Raw genomic sequence first — 24,043 nt, 5'->3', positions numbered from 1 at the left:
GTCTGAGTCCAAATATAGACTTCAGGAGACCTGGACAGGAGTTGGCCTTTCAAATCTAACCAATGTCTTTAAATTTTCAAGATTTGAGTCCAAATAAAGAAGGAAAAGCCCCTCTGAGGCTTTGTAGCACGTCTGGATCTGTAGCCTAAAGAGATAGTAGGCTGACTCAGAGTGTGGAGGTTCCAGGTTCGATCCCCATCTTGGTCTCAGTGAATTTTAAAGCCACATCCTGAACAAAGAGGATAAATGCGCCAGCAGAAGAGATGGTAGTGTGAAAGGTATGGCGGCAGTGGCACAGAGGACTGGACTAGACCAGTTCTGCAGGGGATGCTGGGGTTCAAATCCCACTGTAGCTGGTACCTGGATCAAGGCATGCCTGACGGAGAAGGGGGGACGCGGTGCGGCGCCCCCCCGGGGAGCCGCCGGAGATGTATGTAGGGGGTTATGCAACAAAAATGCAGACACAGCAGGAGTTTTACAGGATGGAGTCTTTATTTGCATGCATGGATGATCACTGAGCCCCTCATGGGGACTTCATCTCCTCCACTGTAGAAACAGAAAATACTTACCACACTCTCCTCTAGGGTCAGGGTGTCAAAGTATCATCTATTTTGAAAGGGCATTTGAACGTACGGAAATCAAGAAAAAGGACAACTTCACTTGTTTTTTCGATTCTGGACAAAAATCAAAAAACTAGTGAAGTTGTCGGTTTTCTTGATTTTCGTACGTTCAAATGCCCTTTCAAAATAAGTGATACTTTGGTACCCTAACCCTCCAGGCCCTTCAGGTCCTCTCTGGCCTGCTCCCTCTGCTCACTCAGCAGCCTGCAAACAAAAACCACATGAACTCACATTCCACATAAATAAACGTACAGATAAGTCCTTTACTCACATGAGTTTCCGCAGCTTGGCGTCCTTCTCCTGCTCTTCAGTCTTCAGTTTGTTGTAGTCAGACATCAGCCTCTCCTGCTCCAGCAGCAGACCCTGGTTCAGACTGAGAGGAGATGCTCGCTAAGCTCTGATTGGGCGCTTTTTAATGGCAGAGTAGCTGTCTGGAGAAATGTCAACGAACTACATCAACATATATTCATTTTGTTCATCTGGTTTCTGGAAATTTCTCCAAACAGTTATTTGGCTTCAAAAATGCTACAAGGCAGAACATTTCTGAAATGATAGACCTTTACATCAGTGGGTCCTAACCCTTTTTCTTTGGGGTCCCTCTACTCTAAAAACTCTCAAGTCCCCCAGGACAATCTTTGAAAAATTAAACATCATTTTTAATTGTTTTATTGACTAAATCCCAGCATAACAGGCCTGCATAAACGAGTTCTGCATAAATATCTGCATATAAACTATCCATTATTACAATGGCATTTAGAGCCACCATAAGAATACCAAAATGAGAAGGTTCAGTCAGTTTTTAAGTAAAATCTCAAACATTTCTAATTTAACAAGTCATAAATTTACCAGAAAAAGATAACTGGAAATTTATATCAACTAAAAGGTAGAATTTTTGGTCATTGTAAAATCCAAAAGAGCTGGGAAAAAAAAAATGACGAGAAGAAGCTGTTTTCCTTCCATAAGTCATACAGTTGATCACCTAATCAGGAGATTTTTCTTAGTAGGATTGATCAGTGAGAAAATGATCCAAGAATGATCACATTATCATTATTCCCCAGACTCATTGTTTTCAGTTTGGCTTCTTGTAAATTCACTAGTTCAGAATGTTCAATTCTGACATTACAAACTTGAAATTCTAAAGTGCTTGATGTAATAATTTAGGACTTTTGAACTAGAAAATTCTGAGTTCAGGTTCTTGAAAAAATACGACTTTATCATCTCAAAAATGTACTTTTAAATGTCACCTTTTCCCAAGAAATGTACAGATCCTCTTTATTTTGTTCGACCTTTTAGAGGGCTCTAATACTTCCTCTTACATTACATTTTCAATCATGACTCTATAAATAAAAATTCATTATAGGCACTCCCCCTAGGGGTGCCTGAACCCCAGGTAGGGAACCTTCACATGACAACAATGTAACAGGTGTGTGAAGACTTTAAGAGCCAGTGTAAAGCCAGACTACAGTCATATGCAGCTAAAAGTTCCTGACTCAGTAAAGAGGAGTGGTACATCCTTCCTCATGAGGATCACATACAGTAGACAGTCGTAATGACTGTCACTATTTTGGTTTGAAAAAACAATAAAAAACAAACTTTAGGATCATTTAAACCAGCATGAAGTGGTTCAATGAGAACCAATCAAATCTGTGGAAATATCCTAGATCTAAAAAACATCAAACATGAATAGGTTTGTTGATTTTTCTACTGCTTCATTTGTCTCTGTGGACTTGAAGTCAAAATATTTTTTAAAAGCCCAGCTAGGGACGGGCATTGCAAATTAGCTCAGGCTACAAATGCTGTAGTGTGTGGCAACGGTTTACTTGCTTCATACTTGTCCCTATACAAATAAACATTAAACATTAAAATTTTAGGCCCGGTTTAGACAGTTTTAGACTAAATTCCAGATCCAGATCAAGTCTTGTCACAAACAGTTATTAGTCTAAATGAGTAAAACTCAATGTGTGGCTTCATCACTTTTTATGTTTTTGTCACTCTGCAGCATTTTGCTCATTTAGTCACTTTTCACTAATAATTTACCACATTTTTGCCACTTTTTGACTATTTAACTCAATTTTCACCATATTTATACCACATTTTTGTCACTTTTTACAATTTAAGTCACTTTTCACATAATTTTTTACCACATTTTTGCCACTTTCTGACCATTTCTATCATCTGTAACTCCTTTTTTATATTGCTTCTCACCAATCGTCACTACTGTTCACATAGTTTTTGCCATTTAATGCCTATTTTTTGCTTATTCACCAATTTTTTTTTGCTGCTTTTAGCCATTTTAGTCACTTTTCATTATTTTTGCATCTTTTTGCCCATCTTAGTCACTTTTCCCTATTTTTACCACATTTTTGCCACTTTTTGACTATTTAACTCAATTTTCACCATTTTTTTACCACATTTTTGTCACTTTTTACAATTTAAGTCACTTTTCACATAATTTTTTACCACATTTTTGCCACTTGCTGACCATTTCTATCATCTGTAACTCCTTTTTTATATTGCTTCTCACCAATCGTCACTACTGTTCACATAGTTTTTGCCATTTAATGCCTATTTTTTGCTTATTCACCAATTTTTTTGCTGCTTTTAGCCATTTTAGTCACTTTTCATTATTTTTGCATCTTTTTGCCCATCTTAGTCACTTTTCCCTATTTTTACCACATTTTTGCAGCTTTTTGACCAATTTACTTACTTTTATCTATTTTTTACCACATTTTTGCTGCTTTCTGACCATTTTTGTCATCTGTAACTCCTTTTATGTCGCTTCTCACCCATTTTTGCCATTTAATTCCAATTTTGCACCTTCTCACCAATTTTCTTTGCTGCTTTTTGACCTTTTCAGTCACATTGCATTAATTTTTACTACATTTTTGCCACTTTCACTTTTCTTTCACTTTCTGGCTTTCATTTTTATCATCTATAACTCCTTTGTTAATGTCCTTCTCACCCATTTTTTTCCACTTCACACCCGTTTTTTGCCAATTTATTCCAATTTTGCACCTTTTCCCCATTTTGTTGCTGCTTTTTGGTTGTTTTAATCACTATTCATTCATTTTTACCATATTTCTGCATCTTTTTGGCCATTTTAGTCACTTTTCACTATTTTCTAACCACATTTTTTTCAGCTTTTTGCCATTTTAGTCACTTCTCACTATTTTATACCACATTTTTGCAGCTTTTTGACCATTATAGTCACTTTTCATTAATTTTTACCTCTTTTTGGCCCCTTTTTGCCCATTTTAGTCACTTGTTACTATTTTTACCACATTTTTTACACCTTCTGACTATTTTTATCATCCATAACTCCTTTTTATCTCACTTTCCCCCATTTTTGCTACTTGTCACCTAGTTGTTGCCATTTAATGCCAATTTTATGCCAATTTTCGCCTTTCCACTAATTCTGTTTCGGCTTTTTGGCCATTTTAGTCACTTTTCACTATCTTTAGCACATTTTTTGCTGCTTTCTGACCATTTTGTTATCTGTTACTCCTTTTTGACACTTTTCACCCAGTTTTTGCCCTTTTATTCCAATTTTGAACCTTTAAGCCATTTTTTCTGCTTTTTGACCATTTATGTCTCATTTAATCAATTTTTACCACTTTAAATTTGGCTATTGCAAAGGTATTTTTCAACAATTTGGCTCTTTGGTTGAGCAGTTTTCAGTAACACTGGTCTAAATAATTAGTGTACTTATTTTACTGCAGACTTTGACTCAAATATCTCATGCCATGTGTTTCTTCTTATGTCTGTGCTCTCTAACGTCTTTAAAAATGTAGTTGGATTTAAAACAGTCAGGCTTACTCTGTGGGCTCGTCCGGCATCCTCTGCTCGTCTTCTATCTCTTCTCTCAGTCTGCTCAGCTGTTTGTAGTGAGCCTCTCTGTGGTTCTCCAGCTGCTCCTCCAGAGTTTTCTGTGCCACACAGACACAAAAACATTCAGCTATTTCACATTTCTGTAACAGAGATTCTCAGCGACGTGTTTCCTCATCACCCTTATGTCCCCATCATGGCTGCCGATGTCCTCCTTCTCCTTGTCCTCTCCTGACATCTTGTGTTTTCTCTCATGAAAAACAAAGAGGAAAATTCCCTCAAGTTAACCTGTTTTTACTTGAGCAAAGATGTTTTAACGGTTAATATAAATGTGCAAACCATGAGCCTGCAGCTTAGCGAGCTCCTCGGTCAGAGCGTCCTAGCTCTCCTCCAGCTGTCTCCTTCTCTGCTCCATGTTCTGCATGTAGTCCGTCAGAGACTTGATCTTGGTCTGGTGCTGCACAGACCACACAAAAATGTGCTGTATGTTTGTGCTGCTCACTTCCTGCCAACGTTTATATGTTCACACTTTTTGAATATCTATTTATTTTGTGGTTGACTGTCACTGGGAAGCAACCCGACTTCATCTGTCCACACAAACATTTGTGTATCAGCCATGTTTGTCTGTTGACATCACCAGGAGGAAAGAAAGACGTGTATGCATGTGTTTCATTGTCAGTTACACTGCCTACTACTGGCCTGGCATGCATACTACAGCAGTTTCAGGCACATTAGTGGATCTGATTGACATTTAAACACCAAACCTCAAAAAAAAAAACAAAAAAAAAAACAAAGAAGAAAAGGGATTCTGTTCTCAGAGGGTAGTTTTTGTGTAAAAATGGCTGTAGTGATAATAATGCCAAATGTGCTGCTTTTTGACCACAAAAATAAAAATGGCAGACTTTCTGTTTGTTTTACGGCATGGGTCCAAAAGGCTTTTTTGTAGAACTTAAAAAAAATGCATAAGCTCAAGAATTTTCAAAATCCTGCTGCAGGGGCTGAATTTTCAAATTACTGCAGGGGGCATTACTGAGCCAAAAAGCCATGCCCACAGACAATCATCCTATCAATCATCTCGTTTTGCGACTGGGTGTTTTTCTGCCAAGTTTCATGGCTTTACAAGTTTTGTAAGCACTAGATAATTCTACTTCCTGTTACATGGCGAATGAAAAATGGTCACTGCCGCACCATAAGGACTCTTGACCTTCAAATTTGAGTAATATCAACCTTGAGGAATGTGCCTGGGCTTATTTCAGCAGGATTTGGCCAATCTTGTAGACATTTGACCAGTGTATATGTGTATGGCCAACTACTTGAGAACTGCCTGGGTGAATTTCAAAATGATTTGTAAAACCATGTAGGTACTGCGATGTGAAGTTCAGTAATGACTTTCTGTTGACAAGGGGTGGCGCTGTACAATTTTTCAAAATTTCCAGCATGGATGTGTCCTGGCCTTGACTGTTATCAAGCACATGAAATTTGTCTCGGATATAACCATGTATACTAGAGTTATGACTGTTTAAACATTTTTGATGAGACAAAATGGCAACTCTTGACTTTGTCCCCCCGCCGAGGCCACGCCCTCTGACGAAAAGTCAGTTTTATTTTTCACAAAGCTCAATCCACTTCTTTTACGGAAGAGTATTGGGGCCACTGAAAAAAAAAAAAAAATTGAGACGAAAATTTTTTTTTCACTTGTGAGAAAAAGTCAGAATTCTGAGATTAAAGTCAGAATTCTGAGATTAAAGTCAGAATTCTGAGAAAAAAGTCAGAATTCTGAGATTAAAGTCAGAATTCTGAGAAAAAAGTCAGAATTCTGACTTTAATCTCATAATTCTGACTTTTTTCTTACAAGTGAAAAAAAAAAAATTCGTCTCAAAATTTTTTTTCAGTGGCCCTAATACTCTTCCGTAAAAACTTCTTTAGTCCGTCCTGACACAAATTTGAAGTGGATATCTTGGATACTTTTTAAACTGTAGTTTGCACCATAAACCTTGACATTTCCTGTCACCACCAGGTGGCGCTTTGATCTGTAAAAAATTTGACCATATGAATGGGTGCAGGCCATGACCGTCAATATTCCTGAGCAATATGAGTCCAATCGGACAATGCAAGGCTGAGTTATAAACTACTTCCTGTTTACCAGAATCATATGCAAAAACAGCCCCTTTTTTGCATATTTATTCAAAATGGCGGATTTCCTGTTGGAGATAGAGTGTCAGCCCAGGGGCTTTTTTTTAGATCTCCCCAAGCTGCACCTGCACACAAAATATGATGAATCTACGACAAAGTCAAAGGAGGGGGCTTTAACTTTGAAAACTGTTAGGGGGTGCTATTTTTGCAATTCTGAATTTTCATGTTGGAGACACAAAACATGTCGAAATTTTTGCAAGACTGGATGTACGTGCAAAGTTTCCTGTGAATTCAGAATTGTTAAAGGCCTCAAAAGTCCATGCAATGACGGCAAATGATATGTAAAATAATCCTAGCGAATACAATTAGGTCCTCGCACCACTCGGTGCTCAGGCCCTAAAAATATGTACCCTTTCAAGTCAGCAGGTAGATGCACCTTTGTCTGCGATCACAGCGCTGAGTCTGTGTGGATAGGTCTCAATCAGGCTTGCATATTCGGACACTGCAATTTTACTCCATTCTTGTTTAAGAAACTGCTCAAACTCTGTCAGGTTGCACAGGGGTCAGGTGTTTACCAGGCCTTTTCAAGTCTAGCCACAAATTCTCCATTAGACTGAGATTTGGGTTTTTAGTCGGCCACTCCAGAATATTCACGTTGTTGTCTTTAAATCATTTCTCTGTGCTATATGCTTTTTGTCATTGTCTTACTGCAAAATAAATCTTCTCCAAGGTTGTTTTCTCTTGCAGACTGAATAAAATTGTCCTCCAGGATTTTCTTATATTTTGCCACATTTAATTTTCCCATCTACCTTTACAAGTCTTCCAGGGGTGGCCGCCAAGAAGCATTCCCACAGCATGATGCTGCCACCACTGTGCTTCACAGTGTGGATGATGTGTTTGTGGTGGTGTGCAGTGTTTGGTGTCAGACAAACATAGCATCTTGTCTAATAGCCAAAAAACTCAATTTTGGTGTCATCAGACCAAAGAACTTTATTCCAGTTGACCACGGAGTCTCCCACATGCTTTTTTGTAAACCCTAGTTAAGATTTAATGAATTTTCTCCAGCAGTGGCTGACTCTATGCCACTCTCCCATAAAGCTTTGACTGGTGAAGAACCTGGGCAACACTTGTTGTATGCAGTCTTGGATGTTTTTGTATCCACCCCGACTTATATTTTTCAATAACCCTTTCTCTGACTTGCTTGGAGTGTTCTTTTGTCTTCGTGGTAGCCAGGAATATTGACTAACTTGTGACTTGATCTTCCAGACACAGGTGTCTTTATACTACAGTCACTTGAGACTGCATGCAGGTGATCGCCATTTCACTGATTTTGAGACTACTGGCCCCAATTGACTGGACTTCTGTTAAACAAGGTCAGTCACTTTAAAGGGGGTGAATATTTATGCAGTTACTTTTTATGATGACATATTTTCATGGCATATTTATAGTTGAAATTACTTTGTAGAAATCTTTATTCACTTTGACAGAGTATTTTTGTCAAAAAAGCCAAATTATACTGACCATTATTGATTTAAAGATTCAATACAAACATCCAAGGGGGTGAACACATTTCTATAGGCTCTGTATTTTTTGTTCTTAGTACATATTTTCTTCCTGAACATACACCAAGAGGATGATAAAATGTGCATTTTCTATTGACATACACCACAGAACAGCAAAGTATAAGGTGAGAAAACTTTTATTTACATTTAACAAGTGAATGACTTATCTTATTATTAAACAAGTCTCATCCGGTTGTCTCTGTGTTTGGTGCGTCTGAAATTATGGGTGACGTGAACCGAAGTGGAGTAGAAATAGCCCTAATTCACACTATGGAGATAGTATGAGTCTAAAGAACGAGTGTAAACAGATATCAAGGCACAAACATATGTAAATAGACTCCAAATGAAACAAATAGTACAGAACAATCCGTGTTAGGAACAGACAAAACCATTTAAAAAAACCTTGCAGATATTTTAAAAGTGATACTTTACCATTTATTTCTTTTTAAGAAGTTCAGGAATGTTTCGGGTCAGTGGGGGTGCGAGCTACTCTATGGCGGTCATGCAGGATGATGCTCTATAGTACAGTGTGGGTATTGATTCTGTGTAAACATTGTACAAAACAACATTTCCCTTCATCCAGTTTTGTTCTCCATGCGTGGTTGTTGTCTTCTAAAAATAAGCTTTGTGCAGTCCAAAGGTTCAAAGAATGCTGACTATTGTTAACATTAGTGAACATGATTTTTATATAAATGTTTCATTTCATACTGCATTCTCTAAGGAAATTATTAAGAGAAATTTTTAAAAGAATAAACTGAAATGAAAAGCAACATGAAACCAACAATCAGCAGTTAAATAAGTTTCTTCCAACAGGTCCTTTTTAATTACAAAAGAGGCTGAATGTTGCTTAATTTTCATTTGTCATGGGGCATCCACATTAACCAGTCAATATACAGGTACATCTCAGAAAATTAGAATATCATGAAAAAGTTCCATATTTTTGTCACTTTTTTCAGAAAGTGAAACCCATATATTATATAGACTCATTACACATAGAGTGAAATATTTCAAGCCTTTATTTCTTGAAATTTTGATGATTATGGCTTACAGATAATGAAAACCCATAATTCAGTGTCCAGAAGACAGTCATTGACACCCTCTACAAGGAGGGTAAACCACAAAAGGTCATTGCTAAAGAAGCTGGTTGATCACAGAGTGCTGTATCCAAGCATCTTCATAGGGAGTTGAGTGGAAGGAAAAAGTGTGGTAGGAAAAGGTGCACCAGCATAAGGGATAACTGCAGCCTTGAGAGGATTGTCAAGCAAAATCCATTCAAGAATTTGGGAGAGCTTCACAAGAAGTGGACTGAGGCTGGAGTCAGTGCATCAAGAGCCACTACGCACAGACGAATCCTAGACATGGGCTACAAATGTGGCATTCCTCGTGTCAAGCCACTCCTGAACCAGAGACAATGTCAGAAGCATCTTCCCTGGGCTGTGGAGAAAAAGAACTGGACTGTTGCTCAGTGGTCCAAAGTCCTCTTTTCAGATGAAAGTAAATTTTGCATATCATTTGGAAATCAAGGTCCCAGAGTCTGGAGGAAGAGTGGAGAGGCACAGAATCCACGTTACTTTAAGTCCAGTGTGAAGTTTCCACAGTCAGTGATGATTTGGGCTGCCATGGCATCTGCTGGTGTTGGTCCACTGTGTTGTCTGAAGTCCACAGTCAACGCAGCCATCTACCAGGACATTTTAGAGCACTTCATGCTTCCTTCTGCTGACAAGCTTTAGGGAGGTGCTGATTTCATTTTCCAGCAGGACTTGGCACCTGCCCACACTGCCAAAGGTACCAAAAGCTGGTTCAATGACTATGGTGTTACTGTGCTTGATTGGCCAGCAAACTGGCCTGACCCGACTCCCATACAGAATCTATAGGTTATTGTCAAGAGGAAGATGAGAGACACCAGAACCAACAATGCAGATGACCTGAAGGCCATTATCAATGTAACCTGGGCTTCCATCACACCTGAGCAGTGCCACAGGCTGATCGCCTCCATGCCACACGCATTGATGCAGTAATTCATGCAAAAGGAGGCCCAACCAAATACTGAGTGCATAGAAATGAACATACTTTTCAGAAGCCTGACATTTCTGTTTAAAATATCCTTTTTTTATTGATCTTATGTAATATTCTAATTTTCTGAGACACTGAACTTGGGGTTTTCATTGTCTGTAAGCCATAATCATCAACATTTCAAGAAATAAAGGCTTGAATGTATTTCACTCTATGTGTAATGAGTCTATATACTATATGGGTTTCACTTTCTGAAATGAGTGACAAAAAATATAGAACTTTTTCATGATATTCTAATTTTTTTAAATTGTACCTGTAATAATATAACATATCTGACTCTCAAATCCATGCCTCTGATTGTATTATGTTTTCTAACATAGTCCATGGTCATAAATCTGTCTGTGCTCAGTATGTTTATACAAGAATCCCTGTTCACTGCAGAAAAAAATACATCAAATAAAATAAACATCAACATAACAGGCAGAGAAAGTGACGGTGGAAACTCCATGATTGTTGTAGTTCTTTTAGGTTTCCCCTCCAGGAGTTGAGTCTGTTTATGGTTTTCATTATGAAAAGCAGTAATCATCACATGGCTGTTGCAGTCTCTCATGCAGTCTGTGCATCAGGCATCCTCCTGCATCAACAAAAAGATGACAAATCAAGAACTTTAAACACAGTCAAAAACTATGGGGAAAATGTGTATTCATGTCACTTTAAAACTGGAATTGATGTACAGTGCAACAACCAGTAAATAAGTTTAGGGGGAAATGGCATTTTCACATACAGCCAAGTAGGTTTGGATGTTTTTTTACCTTAACAAATGAAATCGTTATTGAAAATCTGCATTTTGTATTTACTGGGACTATCTCTGGAAAATTTGAAATTTGTTTGATGACCTGAAACACTTAAGTCTGACAAATAGGGAAAGAGAAGGAATCAGGAGGGGAGAAAAAACTTTATCACATTGATGTAAATATCTAAAAAATACAGTCCTCCACATTTTCAGTAAATCTCATACATTTTAATGAGTTTAAATTCTGCTTTTCAAAGACAATGAATATGCAGTTCACCCAAAATACATAAACATTTCACATTATACACATCTTGTATAAAGTGGTGCAGATGTTTGCTTTTCACTCTCTAAAGCTGTGTGTTTGGTTCTTGTAGTCTCATAATATCTGCCTGTTGGTGTGACACACTAAAAGCACAACAGTATTTCTCCCTTCTCGTGTAAATTCTCATACCTCAGTGTGATTGCAAAGTCAAATTGCTAATATTAATAGAGTCTTAAATGTCAGGTTTTTCCATGACAAAAATAAGACAGCTTTCCTCATCAAGATGGGAATTATGCACCCAAATATACGGGGATGGTTTCAGTGATCTGGAGGCCCCAGGCAGAGACTGAAATTATATTTAAACAGCATATCACATCGGACATTCACAAATCTTCAGTATAAATACATCAATATAAATAACCAATAGTACCTGCTCGTCAGCTTTTAGAAGAGCATTGTTGTGCAAACTCACCAGATTGTAATAACATTCCCCTCACAGTGTTGATTTTGTTGACAAAAACTAAGTCAAAAATAGATCTTTGATGATTTAAACTCTGACAAAAAGTTAAGTTATCGTCAAGATGACTAAAACAAGACCAAAATGTAATACAGTTTTCTTGGACATTTAAAATCCATGATATTTACCCACTGTTTAGCCACCATTGAAGATGGCAAAAAAGGGGACACCCTACACCTGTAAGCTAGTCCAACTGGCCAACTGGAGCTGCACTGATTTCACACCTGACATGCATCACTATCCAATCATATGACACACATCCTCCAAATTGGCAGTCGATCATAGCTGCAAGATTTCCGGTATCTTCCTCTGCTTTGCATCAGAACTGTGCTTTGACTCCCAACCCCGCCACCACCCCAGCATCAACCAGTAGCTCACCTGGATGGGTTTAAACAATTTGATAACATTTCTCCTCTCGTACCTTTAGAATAGACCACAGTCTTTCAGGTTGTTCTTGATAATGACATCAGTGACGGCGTCAAACACAAACTGCACGTTCTTGGTGTCAGTGGCACAGGTGAAGTGTGTGTAGATCTCCTTTGTGTCCTTCTTCTTGTTCAGGTCCTCAAACTTTGTCTGAATGTAACTTGCTGCTTCGTCAAACTTGTTTGCTCCTGGGAAGAAAGCGTTTGGAAAAGAGAAGAACTGATTTACCATTAAGTTTTTGACATCAAAGCTGGTTACAGCCTTCACTGCAGAGACAAACGGAAACAAACCAGATCACACTTAATTAAGACAACGCTGTTTGCTTTGCTGTTAGTGGCTAACGGCGTTTGGTACCCTACAAAGTATCATCAAACATTTTATTCTGTAGATGTCCTGAAATTCTCCTGATGTAACTGAACAGCCAATGAACCTCTTTACAAGTTTGTTTTTTACCATATCCTTGATTTGTGTGGGTCAACTCCTCAGGTTGGAAACTAAAAGTCTGCACATTCATGCTGGGTTACTAAAATTTATATTCATTAATTTTTCATGATTTAATTTAATTTAATTTAATTTAATTTAATTTTTAATTCACCAGTGAGTGTATACAAACAAATATGTGTGAACAAACAGATAAATGGGTAGCAAGTTGTGGTGTTGATTTTCAAAATTATATACATATAATAAACATTAAAAAGAGACAACAAACTGAGAAAGAAAAAAGAAAAAAACAAGGAGGGGAAAAAAAAGGAGAGAAAGCAAAAAAACAAAAAAATAATAATAAAATAAAATAGAGAGATAAGAGCAGAAAGGCTAAGGAAAAGGAGAAGCAACGTAAAACAGTTTAGCAACCAAATGATCTCAGAAAAGAGTCCCAGAAAAGCCCCCCAAGTTCCACGATCAGTAAGGGGCTCATAGGCATGGATAGGGCGCAATAGCTATAGCTTCAAGAGAAAAACAAGGAAAAGAGGCAAAAATGTATGGCTCAAAAGTTATTTAACTTTCAATCATCTGCGTCACTTTTTGTTGTATAGGGCAATGCCGGGCTGGGAGGGTTAACACAGCGTGTGCTCTCTTCCTCCCACTCAAACAGCTCTTGCTTAAATTTAAGTGAGGAGTAGAGAAAGCCACAACACATATTTTGGGTGATTTGAAAACAAGAGAGTTAAAAATGTTGACAGAAAAGAAGCAGTTGTTTAGAACAGAAAATAAAGCAAACTCTTGCTGTAAGATGCAAAGTTGAAAAATTGCAAAATAACTTGCAGATACCACAATGCAGTTTTGTCCATCAAGGCAGCCACATCATTTGACATTCATCCACAAAGCGGTAAATGTAATATCCATGATGTTATCAACAAAAATAATTGTGATGAACTTTGAGCAATCATTGATTAATACTCTGCCGTCCACATCGTCTGTGTACCTGTGTATTCTGGGAAGCAGATGGTGAGTGGGCTGCGGGTAATCTTCTCCTCAAACAGATCTTTCTTGTTGAGGAAGAGGATGATGGAGGTCTCGGTGAACCATTTGTTGTTGCAGATGGAGTCAAACAGCTTCATGCTCTCATGCATTCGGTTCTACAGAGAAGCACACATCAGTCACAGCCTCTTCTAACAATTCATGAGATCCGCCACTAGGAGGAGATGGTGTTTAATATTTAAAATGTAAGGACGTATGTGGTCCTAAGAGTGTCTTTTTTGGCTGGGTTCCTCCTGAGCTCTTGTTTCAAATTCATAAGCTGTTCAAGAAATTGGGGTCAAATGGTTCAAGTAACTTGACAAATTAGGCTTCATTACACAGTTACACTCCACTGGTTCAAATTGATCTTTAAACTCTGTTCAGGTAATTTCATGTGAACTATTATTGAGTTATAATAAAAGAGAGAGGGCCAATGTTAAATGCCTTATAATGTACTCTCTCTCATATAACATATGAACCACAGAGCAGGTTCATGAAGCATGTAGAGCAATATTGTCCATGCTAGGGAAGAGTAATTGAACCAGAGTGATTTTTCCTCACCATCTCCTCATCCTCAGCCAGCACCAGGTCGTAGGCGCTCAGTGCAACACAGAAAATAATAGCGGTCACTCCTTCGAAGCAGTGGATCCACTTCTTCCTCTCTGAGCGCTGGCCTCCGACATCGAACATCCTGCAGAGGGTAAAAGACACTGTGTGTGGACAAGAGGTGGAGGAAGTCACAGTGAAAGACAGTAAGGTGACACTGAGAGCAGACAGGGCACTGAGGAGAATATTTCAGGAAAAATGAGGGCTATAACGGGACAAAGGAAGGAGAAAGTTGAAGCGATATTCCATCCCTGGATGTACATTAAGTTTTTATGAGCTCCTTGTGAGAGTAAAAGAGGTGAGAGGGTGGAGAGGAGTGTGTCAGAAATCTGATAAAAGACAGCAGGGTCAATGTGGGCCTCGGTTATGCGGAGGCTGATCACTTTGATCAAAGCAGTAAGAGATGTGAGGTGAGCAGGAGCCTGCAGACACCTGAAGCATTAACAGTCCACCACAGCGACAACTGATGGCATTTTTTCATGAAATATGGGATGATAGCCAGGTGGTTTCACTCCAACCAGTCAAAGTAAAACCATAGCCAAAGATGACGTTCTCTTTTATCTACTTGTACTTGTTATGGCACACAGGGCAAGATAACATAAATGTGACTTTCTTCTCATTGATTGCCTCCATGTATTATTCAGAGCAAATATTGAGGCTGAAAGGAAGGTAAATATCACAGAGTTTATCAGGAAACAGGTCACATCAGGACCATTTGGCTGCTGCTTGCTTTGTTTTCTATTTCTATCAATATCCAGATATCAGAATCAGAATCAGATTCATTACCAAGAAGACTGGCACATTTACAGAATTTGTCTAAGTGTACTGAATGCAAAAAAGAAAAAAAAGATTGGAATGAAAAAGGTATTAGACAGCAGCACACCTACAGCCAGCCACTTAAATAAAATATGATAAATGTGTACAATAAATATGTATATATAAACAAGAAATAAAAACACTAAATATGTACATGTCTGTCGATGTTGTTGCTATACTGCATGATTGTATAATGTATATGTAATGTATAACGGTGCAATGGAGGGCCTCAATCACACTTTATGTATAGTACTGCTCACACAAAAATAATGCAGCAGAAAGTGCTTTGCACACAAACAAATCCAGAAAAACAAACAAACAAACAAAGAAAAACCCCACCATCCACAAGGTTTGAGGAAAATAAGTCAGAAAATAAAGGTCTCTTTAAAACAGGTACAGAGGACTGAGGAAATGCTATCATGAATTTCTAATCAGGAAACACAGGCGGTAAAGTTCATATGTTCAAATTAAAGATGGGAAAACAGACATTCATGGTAATGGAAGTAATAAAAATAGAAAGTAAGACAATAAAAGATAATTTTAAAAATGACACAGAGCCAGGCAACTGCGCTCTCATCAGAAGAGGTTTTTTTTTTGTTTTCTTTTTTCAAGAGGATGAGTGGGTTTGGCTTCAGCTCATTCAACTGACACACCCACACCATCCTAGATCAGATATTATTGCCTCATTTTTTCAGGATTTTAAGGCCGGCCACACACTAGACAATTTTATAATCTAAAACGATTTTAAAACCTTGAGAGACCACAGACTTCAGGACAACTTCCAAAGATTTTTCATCTCTAATCCTCGGAACGCACACACTAGATGATTCAGCCAGACTGTCAGATCACTGGAGACCACACACCTGCTAACCTGCCTACAACCTCGCGGGATCACGTGACTTCAGAACAAAAACAAAACACGGATGTCTGTCAAGGCTGTCCTGGCATGAGTTACAGGTGCAGCAAAAATCATAAAACAAGGGAAAGACTCGGGAGGAAATCATGGCTGAAATTAGGGTGAAGTTGTGTTTATGGTTGTGTGCGGTGAAAGTATGTATGATCCAGCTGTGACGCTACTCCATCTGCTCGCTCATTGGTTGTTGTGGGTACTCTGCCAGAGGCACTACGACCTAGAACCATAAATATCAAACATGTTTGATTTTTAAGATTCGGGATTTTGGAGGCTACGACGCGATTTGACCTGGTGGTTGATAACACATTGGCCTGTCATACAAAAAACCTAAAATAAAGATTTTTTTTATCACTTTACAGGGACTTTAAATGCACATTTAGCCGAATTGGAAAGTAGCAGCCTGGGAACATCCTTATGTGGAACATCAGAATAAGAAATCATAGATTCACAGGCATAAATTGGCAAAAATCTCCACAAACAATGAATTTCTCAAAAGCTTCTTTTTTGTTGCCATTGTATTGAAACAGGAATTGATACAATTATATTTTTTACTGCAAATGTATCAAAGTTTAAAATCTGGTATCATGACAACACTATATGACATATTTTAAAAATTCTCCGACACAGGTCATGCATCTTCTCTACTTTAGCTGCTTTTATCAAGTGTTCCCACTCTGACAGATCTCTCATGAACCTCCATTTCTATACATCCATTAGTACCCCTCACAAGAGTGCTTAGGCTTGATATTAGCATATTTTATATAAGACCCATGGTGCTAAAGCATGAAGGATGTACTTGAATATTAGCAGCAAAGCTCTGATTTTGAGTGAGTGTGGTGGGCAGGATCTCATTCATTTACCAAGACTGCTCTCAGTGCAGTTATGATAATTAAGCATTTAATTGCTGGTGCAATTATGCATCTGAGTAGCTTGATTTTACATTTTTGAGTCAGGAGGAGGAAGCTGGAACAGAGATGTCACTGCTTCCGCTGAAGTGGACTCGTTCAATTAAATCATCATGAAAACATGCAAGTTTTTACCGCTCTGCTCTTTAAAGTCGCAGCCGGGAAGTAATAATTTATTCAGTATTAGTCATGGTTCAGGTAGTCTTACTTGGCTTTTATGACTTAGTGGCAACGTGCAGTTTGTTTTGTAGTCTGTAATGACACTCCAAGCAAGCAGAAGAGCTCAAAGAACCCCAGGGGGTCTCACTAATGCTCACCTTCCTTAATGTCAACTGCACACTTCAACTAGGTGTGAGATGCAGAATGAGAGCTTCAGTTTATAAAATGCCTTGTTTTGATACAAAAGCAACTTTTGATGTGTATTTTTCAGCTTCAAATGTAAGCAAGGTCCACATATCAGGTCAGTCCACATATCAGGTCAGTCCTTACTTGAAGTGCAGTTCCTTGAAGGTGAAGTGAGTCTCCACAATGCCTGTGGTCTTGACACGAGTTCGCAGCACATCCTGCTGGGTGGGGATGTAATCGGCTTTAGCTATCCTCTCCAAGTCATTCAGGTAACTAGAAGAGAGACACAGAGGCAGACAGACAGAGGAAGGGAGGGTTTTAACTTTATTTCAAGACTGCGAGACAGTACATACATCACATTAATAGACAGCACACTTAAAATGCATTAGCATCAGACCGAATATTCTGCATCACACTGAACCGCTCTGAACTGCAGTGAACTTCAGTCATTTTGTGAACCTTCTGTGGAGTGACTCATGTTCTACTGCACTCAATCACAGCTTTTAAACTTTATGTAAGAGCATTTCATTAGACTGTTTAAGTGCCTGTTTAAGGATTACGCAAAGGTAATATTTAAGAAATGACCAAATGCATTACACAACTTAAGACTGCGACATAACAAGCTTTTAACGTACCATAAATGCAGCTCCAACTGTTAACTAGCAGAATGAGGATCAGTTTAACCCTACATTACAAATTTTTGTTCTTCTTTGACAGAAATGGAAAAAAACACACAAATACTGTTCTCAAGTAAAAGTAGAAGTCATGTCATAGGCTGGGTCTGAATAGATCTTTCTTTTATGTGCAGTGACAGCAAACAACAACAACAACAAATTTAGGATGTAATGTGGAATAATTCTCTTTATATGTGGTAGCGCAGCCCAAACTAGCCCGTTTCATTAGTTTAGGGACACTTGAATCTCCTCTTTTTGTGATTAGATTTTTTATTTACTTTAAATGTACTTCAGCAATATCTCTAAGTTAACCAATAAAAGTACACAAAAAATCTTCTAAATTACAGTAATGGGAGTAAATGTACACTATATGGACAAGAGTATTTGGCCATCTGACCATTACACCAACAGGGACTGTACTGACATACATGTACTTCAATTTGGAATTGCCCCCTAGCTATAACAGCCTTCACTCTTCTTGGAAAGCTTTCCACAAGATTTTGGAGTGTGTTGTGGGAATTTGGTCAGGCACTGATGTTGGACGAGAAGGCCTGGCTTTGCATTCTCCATTCCAGTTCAGCCCAAAGGTGCTTGATGGGGTTGAGGTCAGAGCTCTGTGTGTGTCAGTCAAGCTCTTCCACACTGAACTCATCAAATCATGTCTTTAGAAAACTTGATTTGTGGACTGGGGCACAGTCACGCTGGAATAGAAAAGGGCCTTCCCCAAATTGTTGCCACAAAGTTGGAAGCATAGCACTGTCAGAAATGTCTTGGTGTGCTGAAGCATTAAGAGTTTCCTTCACTGGAGGAAACCCTGAAAAACAGCCCCATATCATTATCCCTTCTCCACCAAACTTCACAGTTGGCACATTGCATTCAGGCAGGTAACATTCTCCCAGCCTCTGCAAAACCAAGACTCTGCCAAACAGGTGTGATCTGACACTCCATAGAACATATTTCCACTGCTGCACAGGCAAGTGTTGGTTTGTTTTATACCACTCCATCACTTGGCATTAGACTTGGTGATGTGAGGCTTGCATGCAACTGCTCGGCCATGGAAACCAATTCCATGAAGCTCCCGTCGCACAGTTTTTGTGCTTACTTTAATGCCAGTGGAAGTTCACAACTCTTCAGCGATGGAATCAGCAGAGTATTGATGATGTGGCATCAATCATAGTAGCATGCTTGAAGTCACTGAGCTCTTCAGAACAACCCATATTGCATCACAAATGTTTGCAAATGGAGACTGCATGGGTGCTTGATTTTAATCACCCATGGCAACAGGTCTGATTGAAATACCTCAACAATTAACAGGCTCCGAATACTTTTGTCCATATAGTGTATTATGTTACTCTACACCAATGTTTTTGAGTAGATGGAGACAACAGAAACGCATTTAGCAGCATCAGGTGACATTTTTTGTCATATTTCTCTTAATGCCCTTCTGATTTGGTGTTGTCAGATAGTTTCATTTGTAATACAGAGTGACCTTATTTCCTAATTTGACCATAACTGCTGTGTTATGATTGCACTGATTTATGTTTTAATATGCTGTATAAATATCAGTCTTGTTGCCAGTACTGTTCCTGTTTTAACCCACAGAAAAACATCCCTGCTGCACCCTGAGTTTAAGTTCAGTACTGATTTTTCTGTACACAAGTCGGTCAGTGTCAGTGTGCTGCTATGTGTTGGTGTGATTCAGTGAATGAGCTGGACCTGTGGAGTAGGTTTGGTGATGATTTAAAACAAAGCACAAATGTACAGTAAATCAGTTTTAAAAGCTATGCATCAAAGATTTATTTGGATTGAAACAAACTGGTATTGTTACTTAATCAATTCAGTGGCAAATAAATTGATGATAGTTGTTTAGTAGTCGTAAAAATATCTGAAGATTTGTCGATGTGATATGACAAAATGGTAGGGATCTTCAAAAATTGTCAAACTTATCACCAATTCTGTATTCTCTCTGCTAGCTTTCCAAATATTTCTGAATTAATTTCAAGATTCTTGTTTCACTTTTAAAGTCCTACATGGTTAGACAAAATCCTACCTTACAGAACCTTTGCAGCCTCACAATGCTAGCAGGACTCTTCAGTCCTGTATCAGATGTTTGCTTGTTGTTCCACACTCCAGACTCAAAGCCAAAGGAGACTGTGCGTTTAAGGTCATTGCTCCGACTCTTTTGAACTCTCTCCGCTCTTTATCGACTCAAATTTCTGCTTGATTACAGACTTTCTTAAGGTAAGAATTTTGTCATCACATAAGTTCTTGTACTACACTAATTCCACTCTTTTTGCACTGAATATCATACTGTGGCTGACAAACAAGAAGACACCTCCAAAGCACTCTCTTCAAGCATTAAAATGCCCTTATTTTCACGGCATGGTCATGTGTAGACCTTAAAAACACACTTCAACGTGTTTCAGCAACACGTCTTCATCGGGAAGTCAAACGTTTGACTTCCCGATGAAGGCTTAATGATACTTTATGTATCCCTTTGTCTAAAGAACACCTCAAACCAACTTTTTACTGAGTCTATGGTTTTATGATATTGTGGCTGTTTGAAGGTGTTATGACAGAAATGTCTGCTCTTCCTGTAATTATCCATTACCTTGATAAATCAACCATCTTATTACATAATCTATTGGCCTTTAGTCTGGGGTTTTGACTTAAAGTCATATTTATAAAGCAGCTTATGTTTTTTAGGTCTCATCTGCCTGCTAGCCCTGCTGGTTGAATCATGAGTAAACAGCCAAGTTTTCTTCTCTTGTTTACATGCAGAAATGAATTGTTGCTCTTCAGGGCAAGCTGAATTTCCCACAGGATTGTCTACGTTTCATAGTGGATTGATGCAGACTTGGATTTCTGGCAGCAGGTCACACTGTATATATGTGAGTATGTAAACAGGATGTTTGTTTGCATTCACTCTATACACACTGTGATTTTCCTGCAGCAGAGGCCCTTGTTAGAACTCCCATGTCTGGATGTAGCCATCCACACATCCTCATTGATTTACAATTCATGGAATCAAAATGTTGTATATCTACATGGTTTATATTGTTCACATAACTGCTACACTGAGCTGCTCACATAATATATATTTGCTGCTGCATTTCAACTCTGAATACCATTTGCTGTCCTGCATACTGTTTGTCAGTTCAGTGGGCATCACATCTTTTGTAATGCAGGTGTAAATAAGACTGTAGATGTTTTCTGGTGGGTACGTTATTTCTTCTGTCACTTCTGTTTCTGCTGTGTATGGCCTGGTGTGTGCTGTATTTGCTAAGAGTTGAATACTGATTCTGCACATTGTTAAGTTGTTGACATATTAAATCCCCATGGGAAATGGCTGCCTTAAACGTCCATGTGAGACCATTAAGGGCCTGCTTCTAAACCCACAAGTATGTATGCATATGCACATGTGCAAATATGTTTGGGAAAGAATATTATCTCAGTAGTTCCCAAATTTTTAAAAGACATGAGGTATTCTATGAACACAATATACTTGTGACCTACTCAAGAGCGGCACTCAGTCCCTAAACTCCTGTTTGCCCTTATTGACCGTGTGAACCGATGGGCAGCACAACGTCACCAGGTTGTCTAGTGGGAACCTCTATTCTCTTCTGTTTCATTCAAGACAGTGCTGCAGCAGACTGCAGCCCTCAGGCGCCCCCCTTTTGCAGACCACTACTGTAAGACGCCACCTCTGTCAGGACGGAAAAACACGCTAAAACTATCAAAATATTACAGTAAGAGTTAGTATACCAAAAGTCAAAAACCTGACCTGCAGAACCTGATTACAAAATGTTTAATAAAGCTGAGTAAACAGTCTGCTTAGAGGAGAAAAAGCTAATCCTCCATGAAAACACTCGCAGCTAAGATAGCTATGGCAAACACTAATGAGGCTACATTATCAACGTAAGACATGCAAGCTAAACTGATAGCTTCAACCCATCTAGGTACTTAGTGGAAACGATGCCTGCCCCTTTCTGGCTACAAATGTTCCATCAAAATGACTGGAGGTAAATGGAAAAGATTGAGTCATTTGCACTTTAAAAGTCCAAAATATGAAAAACGTATGGTTTAACATTTATTGAAGGTCCAGATTCAAAAGCATGTGAGTTCTGCATAAAAATATGACATTTCAGAGCATCTTGACATGAGCCAACATGAGTCTGGTCTGTTCGACATTCCTGCCCTTCAGTATGGAAGGTTATGTTGCTACTGTAATGGAGCTAAATACTACTAGTGCTGTGCTCATGGTGATTAATGCTGGGCTTTATTATGATAGTAATAGTATAGTCTTAATTATAATAGAAATAACTAATGATGATTAAATTTCAGTTATGAATTGGCACTTTACAAATGACTGAGATTGAGATCTTAAAATTATAAAACAAACAAAGTTTTAGGCACATATGAGTTTCTGTTCAGACTCTATCAGTCAAACTGGACAAATGGCCCTATCTTGTGACCGTAGATGCCATAAACCAACATCACATACTGCATGTATGTTAAATGAGTTAACTCTCAACTTTTGAAGAGTCATTCTTATGCTGGTGAATGTGTGAAAAATCGTTTTATAGGCAAGCAGACAGCAGCTCCTATTGTTACTGAGCTATTAATTGCTAGCTTAAAGTCAGTAGAAACACAACAATGGTCTGGCATTTGACCACTATAACAGACTATTACAGAGCTATTCTTTTATTCTTCATCAATTTAGGATTAAAAAAACGTGGTAAATTATGTCTTTTTAATTATTTGATGCTTAAAATTTAACACACTAGCGTTTAATTGCTTTGCTACTGGTGTTTCCCAATCTGCTGGCATTAAAACAAGAAGCCTCCTCCCAAACAGAGGTGTGGTCACCCTAGAGAGTGGGAAGTGATATTACACTGTTTCTATGAATAGATAAAATAGCTACATAGCCAACGTAGCTAAAACTTGACCTATCAAAGCTATGATTTTGTTATGCAACATTTGCTAGATCTAATGTAGCTGATGTTAGTTACATTAGCGTCCTAGCTATGTTAGCTTTAGCCCCAGTTATGTAGCTCATGTTGCTAACGTAACTTTGTGAGCTTTAGCTACATTTGCTAAAGCCAAAGCTAACATAGCTCCATTGGCTTACATAGTAACGTTATCTACATAGGCAGCGTAGCTTACAAAGCTGAAGTGAGCCGCTGTTTGTGCAACTCCTTTTAAGACAGGTTCATACATAATTTAATCCCAGATTAGACCTCTGATTTTTCCAGTTTTATTTATGAGATGCTGCTTAGTCTGGGATGCTAGCATGTGGTTATTTCATGAAAGTAACAGCCAGACTTTGCTTAAAAATAAATTTTAATTTAAAAAAAATTATAAAATTTTTGGAAATATGTCCCGGCAAATTTCATCTCTTCCATTCATACAGAGGCGGTGTCTAACAGTAGTGGTCTGTGTGAGGGAGCATCTGAGATCTGCAGTTTGCAACAAGGCCCCTCTAGTTTCATTCAGTTAGTCCCATGACCCCTCAGGAAGGCTTGAACAGTGAGCTCTGAAATCCCAGAGCCCCCTACCCCTCCATGTTAACTCTCATTGCCCACCATGCCAACATGCAGACATTATTTATCTTACTACCACATGGCCATCAGAGCCTAACAGAATAATCTATTTATTTTTTATAAAAACAGATCAAAATATGTGCTTCTGCTTCAGCTTTAAAGTCCATCAAAAAAAGCCAAAGGCATCTTCTTCAGGTTAAATAGTGAAAAACACTTTTGTCAGGTCGATTTAAACAGTCAGTTTTTGCATTGATTTTTAAAATTCTATTACTATTAATTCTTATATCCCTTTTCTATTATCATACAAAATTAGATTATCTCCTCTCTGTCTGTCAATGGCCATGTTTCTTTCCCTCTTTAATTCTTGAGACCAATTCTTTATCCCTCTCTGTTGTCCCTGCTTTCTGACAGACTGCTGGTCAGTAGGGGAGTGTGGAACCATCCTCAGCATGTTTAACACAACCTGACCCACATAAACAAGCATGACATCATCATCCAAGGCCAGCTGGAGCATCAGTGACCATCAAAACCTACTGTACTCTTCACAGACAGAGACATACTGTTCACATCAAAGCTTTTTCTGAACAAATCTCACGATTCACGCATGCCATCACCGCAGGGTGATGAAAATT

The 24,043-nt window shown here is 38.5% G+C and overlaps 2 protein-coding genes across 6 annotated transcripts in view; both read right to left on the bottom strand.

Moving 5' to 3' along the window:
- Positions 1-816: 816 nt before the first annotated feature.
- LOC121507425 (kinesin heavy chain-like) lies at positions 817-5,053 on the bottom strand. Of its 4 annotated transcripts, XM_041783747.1 has the most exons (4): positions 4,785-5,053; positions 4,627-4,693; positions 4,437-4,546; positions 817-993 (listed from the first exon to the last, which is right to left on the bottom strand). In XM_041783747.1, the coding sequence occupies exons 2-4, from the start codon at positions 4,681-4,683 to the stop codon at positions 888-890; spliced, it is 273 nt and encodes a 90-aa protein (XP_041639681.1). In that variant the 5' UTR covers positions 4,684-4,693; positions 4,785-5,053; the 3' UTR covers positions 817-887. The 4 variants fall into 4 exon arrangements, 2 of the variants coding, with proteins under 2 accessions (XP_041639681.1, XP_041639680.1); XR_005991715.1 differs by having other exon boundaries at positions 817-1,051; positions 4,627-5,053; XM_041783746.1 differs by having other exon boundaries at positions 4,627-5,053.
- Positions 5,054-10,395: 5,342 nt separating this feature from the next.
- LOC121507240 (guanine nucleotide-binding protein G(i) subunit alpha-2) overlaps positions 10,396-24,043 on the bottom strand; it is a 75,558-nt gene continuing 61,910 nt past the window's right edge. For both annotated transcript variants that reach the window (XM_041783479.1, XM_041783480.1), the window contains 5 exons: positions 17,339-17,467; positions 14,171-14,300; positions 13,575-13,728; positions 12,147-12,339; positions 10,396-10,787 (listed from right to left, as the gene is read on the bottom strand). In XM_041783479.1, coding sequence (XP_041639413.1) covers positions 12,149-12,339; positions 13,575-13,728; positions 14,171-14,300; positions 17,339-17,467 — 604 coding nt within the window. In that variant the 3' untranslated portion in view covers positions 10,396-10,787; positions 12,147-12,148. The remainder of the gene's footprint in view (positions 10,788-12,146; positions 12,340-13,574; positions 13,729-14,170; positions 14,301-17,338; positions 17,468-24,043) is intronic.

Source organism: Cheilinus undulatus, linkage group 3, assembly GCF_018320785.1.
Source record: "Cheilinus undulatus linkage group 3, ASM1832078v1, whole genome shotgun sequence".
Classification (NCBI taxonomy): domain Eukaryota; kingdom Metazoa; phylum Chordata; class Actinopteri; order Labriformes; family Labridae; genus Cheilinus; species Cheilinus undulatus.
Note: the sequence above shows the minus strand (reverse complement) of the source record. Positions and strands in the feature narration are given on the sequence as shown.